This window comes from Camponotus floridanus, unplaced genomic scaffold (assembly GCF_003227725.1).
Source record: "Camponotus floridanus strain SB8 unplaced genomic scaffold, Cflo_v7.5 scaffold75, whole genome shotgun sequence".
NCBI lineage: Eukaryota > Metazoa > Arthropoda > Insecta > Hymenoptera > Formicidae > Camponotus > Camponotus floridanus.
The window spans coordinates 22,484-34,948 of NW_020229844.1; the positions used below are offsets into that span (position 1 = coordinate 22,484).

At 34.8% G+C, this 12,465-nt stretch overlaps 2 protein-coding genes across 3 annotated transcripts in view; one reads left to right on the forward strand and one right to left on the reverse strand.

The window, feature by feature from the left end:
- The first annotated feature begins 1,673 nt into the window (after window positions 1-1,673).
- Window positions 1,674-5,751, forward strand: LOC105248987. Its single transcript, XM_011254107.3, has 4 exons — window positions 1,674-1,939; window positions 2,953-3,180; window positions 3,413-3,620; window positions 3,730-5,751. Exons 1-4 carry the CDS (start codon window positions 1,870-1,872, stop codon window positions 4,247-4,249), a joined length of 1,026 nt encoding a protein of 341 aa, XP_011252409.1. The 5' UTR covers window positions 1,674-1,869; the 3' UTR covers window positions 4,250-5,751.
- A 3,041-nt stretch (window positions 5,752-8,792) lies between these two features.
- LOC105248988 (microtubule-associated protein futsch) overlaps window positions 8,793-12,465 on the reverse strand; it is a 30,179-nt gene continuing 26,506 nt past the window's right edge. For both annotated transcript variants that reach the window (XM_011254109.3, XM_011254108.2), the window contains exons 4-7: window positions 11,164-11,400; window positions 10,078-10,952; window positions 9,599-9,881; window positions 8,793-9,187 (exon numbers count right to left, since the gene is read on the reverse strand). In XM_011254109.3, coding sequence (XP_011252411.2) covers window positions 8,997-9,187; window positions 9,599-9,881; window positions 10,078-10,952; window positions 11,164-11,400 — 1,586 coding nt within the window. In that variant the 3' untranslated portion in view covers window positions 8,793-8,996. The remainder of the gene's footprint in view (window positions 9,188-9,598; window positions 9,882-10,077; window positions 10,953-11,163; window positions 11,401-12,465) is intronic.

Here is a 12,465-nt window from a genome sequence, read left to right on the forward strand (position 1 = left end):
TAAAAATATCAGCAAATGATGTGTAGGTCATTCGATCGGCATGCGAGGGACCAACGAGTTTTTACGTAATCTGGAATAATTGTCGATAATTGTCGATCGCGGCGTGCCTTCGATTTCCTTCCATAATTGTATAGGAAAAGAAAAAACGTGAAGAAGTGATTCCGATGTGCAATCGCGCTTGCCAGCGCGATTAGATTTACATGACGATTAAGGCGGAGTAAATCGCGTGTTCGTGATATTAAAGTCTCGTGACGCGAAGAGATTATTTACGCAATTATAGTATCTAACCAATGGTCATTTCTCGGCGATGATTGACAACAGAGTAAATATTTAGTCGCTTCGGGAAGATTGCTTCCTTCGATATAATTACATAACTTTGGAGAAATCGCGGTCTTTTTGCACTATATTTTTTTAAATTGAAAATAGAAATTTTAATCTTTTTTCAATTTCGTCAAACAATAATTTAATATTGATTTATTTTAATAATTATAAAACTGAACAGCACACATCTGTCTTTATTTTCTTCAAATCGATATCTGACATACAAAAATGCCTTTATTTCTAAATAGACAGGGTGTATTTTCGCGTTATAATGAATCGAAATTTATTAAAGATGTTTTCTCTTTTAAAGAAAATATCCTTTTATTTAGTTCTTTTTTTAATAGTCACATCAGAACACACTTTGCTCCGTTTTTCATCTCGGAGTCACGTGCGAATCGTATTCATTCGAGAAAAAAAGAAAGCAGTGTAATCAATGGACCGGAATCGTAAGTGATTTTACAGCAAATCAATAGATGGCCGATCGCGATTCTTTTTCAAACGGTGAAAACCGAGAGGAGAGACGGCGGAAAAAAAAGAAGAAAAATCCCCGGCGGCGTGTTATTAAATTAGAAAACGTTCACGCGCGAAGAGCTTTTTTGAGCCTGGAAAGTGTTCCTATGCGTTTATGGAAATTTTGCGCAGTAATGCGTATAGAAACTTAGAGAGGAGCAAGAAGTCGGTAATGTCGATAATTAAATTCGAAAGTGGAACATTTAATCTTACAAAAGTTCCTCGCCGAACTTGACACGGTTATTCAAGAACTGAAAATATTTTTCCCTCCACATCTTATTCCGATCTTGTCACAGAAAATTTGTGACAGCGACACTTTAATGAACGCTCACCTTCACGGTAAAGAATCATGGGCGAGAGCGTGAAGATGGCTCGAGATGACAATGCCTGGAAGAAATTTCCAAAGAGAAGCTCTACATTTCTACTTCTCCCCCTTTCGACAAAATTTCATAAATATTACGAATCTATTTAAAAGCTTTCGGGCAATCTTATAGAAAGACTTGTGAACCAAGATGATCTTTCTTCAGGAAAAAATTAGGGATAACAATTCGCAAAGAGTAGCCTAGTGTCCTTTGTCCACTCATTTCTAGCCCTACGTCGTGGAGAGGCGCGGCGCCATTAACCGAGTCCCCATCGCACTGGTACCAAGCTGATGGAGAAGAAGGAGGTCACCCGGTCACCCAGATGAGGTTCCTTGCCCCCTCGTCGCGTCGCATCGCGTCGCGTCGACGATGCCCAGTCCCAGGGTGCCCCACCGTCTCGACGTACCCGACCAATCCTGTCCCTTGTTTTCATGCCGACCGCCGAACCGGTCGGCGATCCGACATCCGCGGGACCGGCGCCGTGTCCAGATTTAAGCTTCTTCTTTGCCGGACAGGATCTCCGAAGATCCTTCTCATCCGTTGCGCGCGTCAGTGAATCCGTCCGGCCGCGCGAAAGTATCCGTCGCGATCTTGATCATCCGAGATCTTGCTGCTCGAGGGACTGCCGATCTCTCGGCCTGTTTTGATTTGAACAAACGTCATTTTGAAGAACATCATGGCTACGAGAGCTACGATCTTGGTGCTGATGATCACGCTGGTGGTCGTCGCGTCCGCTGGATTGCTCGGTGAGCTGGGACTGTGAACGAAATTTGATTAAATACGCTGGTACGAGAATTCAGACTCGCGTAGAAATGTCGACGTCGGAGATTTCAACGTCTGGGTGCACGTGTTCTTTGCTTTCTGATCGGCGCGATTACGCACATTTTGAGGTCGATTATATGATAATTACAAAAATCAGTTCTTTTTTATTCTTGTAGAAAATAAAAAATCGTTCGATTTATCTTGCGTGTCGTAGATATATATTGTAGATCGCGTGATTTGTAAGATAAATATAGTTTTATTTTACATTTTCCTGTTGTCAGAACATAAGCTCGTTGACATAATTTTATAAAGAAATCTATTTTGCACAATACTTACAATCTCTAATAATCTTAAATATTGATTGTCAATTTATAATTACGTAAAAAGAATCTTGTTTAAAAAATATGTATAATTTTAAATTAATTTATATTTATAATTTATAATATAAATAACGTTTTATAATATAAATAACTAAATTATTTTTCGTATAAATTTATTCTAATAAAAATTTACGACATATATAATAATTATAAAAATAGATCTCTTTTTAATTTTATTTTCACTCATTAAATCTTCTTTATCTTTATTTTATTATTTTATTTTTATTCTCAAAAAAATGTAACAAGAACTATCCTCAAAATTATCATTCAATGCCTCCATCCGACGAGAAAGTCTACCAATAGAAATTCCCATTGACACGCTTAACAGTCAATATGTAGTTTCCCATATCTATTGTGAGCATAAGTGCTGTCGCAGCCTGATTCTTCAATCAATCGCTAAGAGAGAGAAAGACAGAGAAAGAGAAAGAAAAAGAGAGATTCCAAAGCAAACTTTTACGGCGCAGTGAAACGCGCGTAGAAATTCGGCTTCCATTTGACTTTCGATCGACGGCGACTTTCGTTTCGTTCCGATTTCTCTGCATCGAGTTTCTCTGGCCGCGCGCGGCGTTTCTTATCTCTCGTACCACATGCACCCGCCACGTGTCTTCTGCCCGCAGAGACCCTGCTCTCGTGGGACCTGCCGGAGATCGAAGCGAGATCGACTACGTCGCAGCCCAAGTGCCTGTGCCAGACTTCCGGTTGTCTCTGCTGCGTCGACCTGAATCTGACAGCCGCGATCGATATAGGTGGCCCGGTTTGCATCAATCTCAGACAGAAGGAGCAGAATGTGACTCTAAACTTGACCTATCGCGATAATCCCGTTCACAATGCGACGATAAAAATCGGCAAGTAGTCAAAAATATCATAACAATAATTACAATAATAATGTTCTTCTATGTTTAGATTGAATGTCCAATTTTATTCAAATGCAACTTCGAGTTATCAATCCACAAATTATACTCGTTAATTTGAAAATTGAAGTCAAATTGAAATGATGTATCTTTCTTTTCGATCTTTATATTTTTCACTTTCTATCGATAATTAAGTTTTCAATCTTCAATGTCCGCACTTTTGCAGCGAACGCAGCCAATAAACCGACATGCATGAACCTCTTGTTAGACGTGGCGCAAATCTGCGCGAGATTTACGTCGATGAAGCAAGCTGAAATCGGTGGCTACGACGGTTGCATAGCGATCGAGCCGGTTCTATTGGACAGGGAGCTAGCCACATATCATATGGGATGCTTCAATTTTTATCACGGTGTTCGGCAGATAGAAATGCCCGCGTAAGTAAAAGTACTTCTATAACATTCGGAAGTGCGAACGCGAATATATGACTCACGATTAATCTCAGCAAAAATTTCTTTTCTTTCTCTTCTAACAAATCCCGCGTAGCATCACGGAGACGACGGAATCCGTACCCGACACTACAGACGATGAGGACGACGGCTTGAATACCGATGAGCTAATCGCCGCAGTGTCGGCCAGCGCCGAGCATGGTATCGCGCTGTTTACTCAATGGCTGGGTCTCAATCTCAATCCGAAACTGAATCTGACGAACAAGGAGAATGGACTCTCGCAACAAGGTCATCAACAACGAGCCGATTCTTCGAGATCGGCCCGTAATATGGTGGACATTCAGAACGAGAAGAGCGACGAACGGTTCAAACAGCTGTTGAGTGCCCAGGATAACATTCTGAAGGGCTCGGCTACCATCGGACAGTCCAACGGTATGGAGACCACCTTCGTCTATTCCAAACCGACCGACTTGTTGACCGAAAGAAACGCGACCGAGGAGGCCAAGAGGAAACTCGAAGCGGAGGTTGTTGCACCGCAGCATCGGGTCGTGGTACCGAAGGAGTCGAGGAGAGGAGGAAGGGCGTACAATATTCATCAGCACGTCAATGAAATCTGACGTGTTGAACTCGGTCGTCGCGGGAAACTAATCGCCCATGACGCCTTCTTTAGAGCTTTAGGATGCCGCACATAGATTATACTTGTACGTACTTGCACGCGGAGCTGGGCTGACGAGGAGAAGATCATCGCTGTTGCTCGTCAAAGGCTACAGGTAGCCACCGATAATTCAATCTTCAGGATTATGATCGTGATAATATTTTGTAACTCTAATATAATAGCGGTAGAATGTTAATCTGCGGAAATATAGAAAGGATTGTAATCAGAAACAATTAAACTGATAAAAGCATCTATAGACCTCTTGAAAGAATAATATCGTTATTTGATTGATATTTATAATTGATATTTATGATTGATAAAAGTAAAGAAATAAAATTCCGTTCTTTTTATCATCAGACTACACGTAAGATTATTATTATTGATGGGAAAATAATTCACCAACTTTAAGTTATGCAATTGTTTTGCGATTCTTTTTCACTTTGATGCGTAGTTTGTTTTTGCAATATTATTTTATCCCATATGTACTAATCTTTTTCTTCAACTATGAACTAATACATTGATGAGCGTTACTCCGATATATCGCACATGCGTTTTGATTTCACAAAAACTACTTTTATTTATATTTGCCCAGCTTCGTCAGTATGATCTCCCGTGTTTGTGATCACGTTTGTTCCCGATTTCACTTGAAAATCGTCCTTGCTCTCGGGACGATATCAACCTTCGATAATTATACACAAATTCTCGATTAAACATATGTTCAATCCGGTTTTAGTAAAAAATAGCTGACCAGAATTGCGTTAACTTGCGATTTATTTATCTTAAAACTAGAGAGGAATAATAAAAATCACACGACGACATTTAGAATTTCAATAAAAGTGTCGTTCAATAAATATAAGCAACACAAGTGTTTGTATGCATTATATTATTTATTTCTTCGTTTTTTTTCGCGCATACCAAGAGTATGGAAATTTTTGTGCCGCCAGTGTACATACATGCAAAAATTATAATTGCACTTGTACTCATTTGCTGCAGACCGTACAAGTCGTTTATATTCAAAAACGATATATACAGAGACTTCAGAGAAAAAAGAATAATTACATGTGCGTGTGCCAACGCAATCGATTGCATCACGATATAATCTCACTCTCCCGTTATTTCGCATGTAGCGTTTTCTAATTAATACTATAAAATATACAGAACGTGAGATAAGAAGCTAATGTGGTTCCTTCATTATATTTCGAAAGCGTACGTAATTTTTATGTCCGAATTCTCTTTCAATTCGATACTAGAGTAAATTATATATTTTCGCACACTATTTATGTAGTTTAAGTGTTGAATAAAATTGATTGACGAGGAATTTCCTTGTTTATTTAATCCTTTTTCGCAAAATTATTTTTAACACCATAAATAAACAATAATGTGTATATCTTTATTTTTAAAATAAACATAGGAATAAAAGACGCTTGAGAACTTGTTTCTTCGAAAAGTATTTTTCATAATAAAATAAATATAAATAAACCGAAAGTATCTTTCAAAGAAAATGTTTCTTCCAAAACTCATTCTTTATAAGTAATTTTATTAGAGAATTAATATAATAATTATTCAAAATTTATTTTTTTAAATATTAAATATTAATGTAACCAAAAAACTGTAAAAATAATTTATCTGTATTTTATATCATCTTTTTGTAAATAATTAAATTATATAGTTTTATAAAATGCTCACATGACTTAAATTAATATAACGACGATCATACGGTCCGAAAAAAATCAATTTTAGAAAAGACGATATTAAGAAGTTTGGAAGACGAAGAATAGCTGCATTGTTCTTGGAATTGTATACATATGAGTTATTTCTTATGTCTAACAATAAAAATGATTTAAATGTATAAACGAAACTTTTCATATAAAAATTGTCACCAACTTGTCATACATGATTTCGACACTATCATTAATTCTAATTTTGTATATATATAATATAATAATCCTAGTTTATGATATCGCAATCAGATAAAATTTTTTTACAATATTTATAAAAAAGCAAGTTCTTTAAAACAATAAATTTGACAATAATTAGCCAATAATTAACAAAATTTTTAAAATTAGTCTGTTTTCTAAAAAGACTAAAGAGATCTTTCTATAAAACAAAATTTAACGAATTAAATCGGATACTATGTTAATTTAATTCAATCTACATACTTTAGAAAATCGCTCATTTTATCAGATGAGAAAATATTTGAAAAACCATATATGTGCAATTTTTTTAAATGTTATTATATATTTAATTTTTGTTAATTCCTTATTATCTCATTTAAAATCGTCAATAAGAAAAACTAATCTACCTAATTAAACTAACTTCGTTTCATGTGTTACAAAACAATATCGAACATACTGAAAAGTACAAAATAATAATTAAGTCACATATTATACAGATTAATTCAGATTAAATTATTCTTTAGAAACTTTTTTAAAATAATCATCAAATATAAGAAGAAAATAAATAAAGATAATGAAATAATTTCTTTATTAGCTAATTTTTGTAGAAATGATCTTTTTATATAAAAAGTATATATACTTTCTTATATCTCGAAAACATTTTATTTGACTGATATCAAAAATTAGGATATTATTGTGTGTTAATGTGCATCATCCTTAAAACAAAATAAGTATATACAAATTATTTATAGTAGAATGTCGAATTTCTGACAAACGCCATTTCAGAAAATTTAATCTTATCTTTTAACAAGAATCAGAAGCAAAATCTTCTATATTATAAGTATTTACTCTCTCATTAAAACTCTTATACTTATTAATAAGTGGAAGAGATATTTCCGAAATTAAATGTTCTCATTTATTCTGCAGAGCATACCTTACATTCGCTATGTAGCATCATCGGATTAGCAGCACTTCTAAATAGTAATCATTATTATTAATTGATTATACAATTCGTTATCTTGAAAAATCGATATAAGAAATATATCTGTGTATATCACCGTATATATTTATATATAAAAACTACTTTTTTGCGTTTTTTTTTCGTCATCGCAATCATAAAAAAGTCTTCAAAAGAAAATATTACAAATCGACTAGATGCTAATAATGTTGCTTCCATTTAAAGTAAACGCGTGTTTCAATGAAAATATATATGTATATGTATAATATATATAATATATAGATATGCCGCTTTTCTCTATATATGTGTTTTTCGTCTTTGTAGTAAAAATATTTTTTGGGCTTCATCTTTGGGCGTCTTCGTTAGTCTACAGTTAGAAATTAAATCTTCCTTAACTCTGCAAACATTCCTGAATATCGTATGTCTAATTGCAAGAGCTCGTATAAAGAAATAAAATGTAGTTAATATAAAAAAATGATCAACAAAGAATATCTCTCTTCTTTTATCTTTAATCAAATTTTGCAAGCATTTGTATAGTAATGAAGAATACGAAAAAATCAACTCATTATTGTTACTTTGAATTATTTAATAAGAAATTTAATAAAGAATTTGACAAAAGATTTGATTATCCCCTTTTTGAACATCTCTGCACATTTTTCTCCTTTATAAAGTTAAGCTTTCGCGAATCAGGCATACACGTATAACTCTCGATCAGGTCATTAGAAATAATTCTCGTCTCATAAAACTAATATCTCGATCAATTTCGTTCATTTTGTTGTTTTACACATATATCAATTAATAAATGTCGTTTCATTCATCATTAATAATCGTACAAAAATCGCAGATTACCTTTTTCGTTTTACAAAAATAAATCGTCTATTAATCACACTAATTGGAGGACTTCGTTGCATAATATATTCGATAGGTATAATATTTCGTAAAAATTCTTCTCGATTTATTCGTTCGATTTATCTATTTTCTATTCGTGTATATCGGTATGAATAAACGCATGAGAAAACGCGATCTTGCGCGCGAGTCGAAAGCTTGAACGATTCTTCGTTACATCAAAATATGTCTAGTAATTTTAGATAGTATTAGACGATGATTATGAGTTATCGATAAATATTAATATTTGATATATATATATGGAAGGTAACCGAATAGATATCGGTCACGTTGTACGATAAAATGCTTTTTGATTTGACAGCATCCACTTCACCGTTTGATTATGTGAGGTCACATTGCTTATTTTCAACTCGCTTTCTTTATGAGCGATCATCAGTTTTTTATCATTCTTATATCGATATAGTGAAACGGAAGTCTCTTGATAATGTCTTGTTTCGTGATCGTAAGCGCTTTTCGTTGTCCTGGCAAGTTTCCTTGTTTTGAATATATACGAATATCTCTTGATAATTTCGTTGAAACTTATCATAGATGCAAAAATGAGTTGGTAATTTTATCATCTCGCCTTCAAAATCTTAATCCCGAAGATGTGAGACAAATATAAATCCACTTTTTTCAACTGCACTTTCTCAACTTTCATTTTTTCTTAATGCGTCAAATTTTGCAATCTTGTTCAGTAAGAAAAATTTAATTCTATGTGAAAAAAATAAAACTATAAATAAATATAAAATTATAATTTAAAATGAAAAAATTTTAAATGAACATATTTTTGTCTCACAAAATAAGAGTCAAGAAAATGAAATGATGACTTATGATAAATCTTTATCGTGTATTATTGCCAGCAATAATTATCGATATTGCTATATTATGAATATTTGTGAAATATAAAAGAGATTAAGTATACGAAAATACGGCAGAGGAAAATTGTACGTCGTTGTGATTTTTATGCGAATTCACTTGACAGGTTGTCTCGGAGCGGAAGGATTAACCGGAGCAAGAGTCAAGGATTCTCTCTTCTTCTTATTCACGCGACGTCCTACGTGCAGGACAACGTCCCCAGCCTTCACGGACTTAAATTCAGCAATAGCCTCGGCATGGGTCATACCGTGAAGAGGTTTCGAATTTATCGATAAAATTTCGTCCCCTATAAACATAGAAAATTTTAAATATCGCGTTTAAAAACGTGCTAATATAGTATAAAATGTTATAAAACAATAGAATTATGATTCAAGAATCTTTAAAGATTGTCAAAGAGCATGATTCTTTAAATATGATGATTTGAAAATAAATCAATTTTATTGGAAAATTATTATAATTTATAAATTGAATTTTCAGAAAATTAAAGTTTTATGTAACGCTTTTTATTAAAAATAAACTCAAATAAAAACATTTCAAATACATAAATTAAACCAAATATATAATTGAAATATATAATTGAAGAAAAAAGAGAAAAGTGTTATTGTAAAAAATCATCTCATAAAAATATTCTTATTTTGATTTATTAAAATCAAGAAAGAAATAAGAAATAAGTTTAATTTATTGAACATGAATTTACCTTCCTTAACAACACCTAAATCGGCAGCTTGACCATTGGGAAAAACGGTTTTCACATAGATCCCCATATTTCCACGAGGACTGTCAGTTCCACCGACGATACTGAAGCCGAGTACCTTGTGCCCGGGACCCTTGAGAAATCTAGCGGTCAATATCGTAAAGGACGCGCCACTCTTGCCGGGTCTCGGCAAGGTACAGAAACGTGATTCCTCGCCTTCAGCAGCCTCATCAATGTCTTCGAGTTCCGAGTCCGTATTCAGGCCTTCATCTGCGTCTTGAGTACCCTGGAATAAAATTGATAAGTGGTCTTTAATCGAAACAAAAACATTAGAAAAAAGAATTTCAAATGAATGTTTATATGCATATCTTAATTTGTCAATTTTTTATACATCGAGTTGTCTAGTTTTCTCTCTCTACATTTACTACTTTTAAAATATATGCTAAATTAAGTTTAAAAAAAAATTGTTAAGATGTACTCACTTGCCAAGTCTTCAAGTTCGTGCCTGAAGAGCTAGGAATATTCGCGACGCTTCTGCTATTGAGTCTTCTCGGATTCCTCTTCCCAGGACTCCTGTCAGCACCCAGACTGCATGGTGCCTCCTCTTTGTTACCACCATTGATATTCAATGCCTCGCCCATGTAATTGTTCACCTGTCCACCAACCTTGAAGTCAGTAGACCTCTTCCTCGGTGTAACTCTGGGTATATGTATCTCCTCGAACGATGACTCCGACTGATTCCTGGTCTTAGGGGTCTTCTGGAAGTGCATATTCTCGTACGAGTGCTCTCTAGTTTCGGAATTGCTTCTGGCCAGATGTCTTCCCGCATAAGGACTGCCCGAGAAATCATGACCGCTTTGACGCTGAAAGCGTACGTTCTCGTAAGAATGATCGTATACACTGGCATCGCGGTTTTCTGAATTGCTGCGTTGAAGAATGGGACGAGTCCTCGGGCAGCAGGATGACGGCGAGGACCTCGAGAACATCACATTCTCGTAGAGATCTTTCTGCTCGTAGCTATCCTGGGAGTAAGTGAAGGCGTTGCCGTTGCCAGTAAGTGGACCAGTGCAGTGAGGTGAATTTGGAACGCTGCTCTCTGTCAGGGTCTCCAGATTGTCATGAAAGGGATAGGGCGGAAGGGACGTAGGTTCGCTCGAGTCATATCGATTCTCCTCAAAGGTCTGACTGGATGATGATGAGGTGATTGGACTTGGCACGTAAAAGTTTGAGGCGTTGTCCTTTTGCGGTGGAAACACCTCCGTCACGCTGAGAGCCTTCCGTTTCCTGATGCCAACGTTTATCTTGCTGAACTTGCTACGAAGTACATGCTGGATATCGGCGATTCCTTTCGTCGTGCCTGTAAATATTCGTTTTCAAGTAAGAATATCAAGTAGCGAATAATATAAAATGTACATTTGCCTCTTCAGCATTTAACTTTAATTTTAATAATTTTTGCTTTTGTATTTTAAATAAATAATTAATTTCAATGAAGATAGAAATATGTTGCATCAATCTGGCTTAATTAAATTAAGAGTATTGTTTTCAAGATTAAGAATATTCAAATTCACCTGGCAACCTCAAGGAACTAGTCTGTAACAGTTTCTTCGACGAACTCCCATCCTGAAGACTCTTCGCGGCCGGCGAGGCTTCTCTGCTGGCCGGTGTCGACCTCACCGCGTGTATGACACCGTGATTCGCGCCACCCTGTATCAGCGCTTCCTGCGGCTCCGATGACTCCTGCACAGAGCATCTTCGTCGCAGTTTCCGCCAGCGCTGACTGATGCTCTTGTTCCACAGGTTCAAGTCTGAGAAGAAGATAAAATTCTTCAGGGTTTGCTCAAGGATAAAGATCATTAATTTTCTCACTCGACTCGAAAATGCACTTGAGTATCATTTCTAATAAAGAAAAAAAGAAAAAGAAGTGTTTCGCTACCCGGCGATCGTCAGGCTTTAACGACCGGAAACACTTATCTCTTCCCTACACGAGGTGGCACGACATCTTTCTATTTACACGCAGATAACGAGTTGGGCCTGACGAAAAGACGCGTCACGGCTTGGATGAATGTAACGGTAACGATAAGTTACACTATCGAGAATAAAACAATGCCGAGCGAGCGGTGACTTGTGCATGGAAACAGACTGGTCGTCGCTCAAGCATGTTATTATTCGAAAATAAAATTAACTCAGTAAAAATGATATGAAATGTTATCGTATTATCATATGTATACGTATGAATAATTTTCCTATGTATCGCTTGAAAAAATGCATCTCACAAAATATGCACGATAAACAATAAATATAAATAAGTAAAATAAAGATAAAATATATAGGAAGAGCATTACTGAAAATTATCACCTGTCTAAATAAATCCTAAAATGAATGTTTTATAAAATGAATGTTTTAAAGATAAGATTACTTTTAATTAAAATTACTGTTGTGCAATTGGTTTCCAAAAAGATATTTTGTAGTCTGCATGATTATATTCCAAGTATTCGCAAGATTTGAAGGACACTTTCAAGATTTTTTAAAAATAAAATCATGTTTTTTTATACATGAATCGATTCTCTTTATTATTCTATATAAAAATATATCAAGATATAATCGTTAAAAAATCGATGTTTATGAGATGTTTTATAATTTATTATAACAAAGCATAAAATAAGCATATAGTAAAGTAATCACATTTCCAATAGAATTTTATTCTCTAAATTTCTCATTGAAAACAAATGAATAGAATCGATTGGTGATTTTATATAAGTATCACATTGTAGTATTAATGCTCATCTTTTTTTAAATGTTGTTACACAAATAAGATCTTTTTTCCTAAAATTTTTTAAGTCTATTTTTATTTTTATATTTAAATACCTATC

What these genes read in the sequence shown, in the direction of transcription:
- LOC105248987 (XM_011254107.3), top strand. Translation starts at nt 1,870, where the DNA reads ATGGCTACGAGAGCTACGATCTTGGTGCTGATGATCACGCTGGTGGTC. An exon ending in CAATGCGACGATAAAAATCG is followed by an intron (nt 3,181 to 3,412) that starts GCAAGTAGTCAA and finishes GCACTTTTGCAG; the next exon opens with CGAACGCAGCCAATAAACCG. An exon ending in CGGCAGATAGAAATGCCCGC is followed by an intron (nt 3,621 to 3,729) that starts GTAAGTAAAAGT and finishes AATCCCGCGTAG; the next exon opens with CATCACGGAGACGACGGAAT.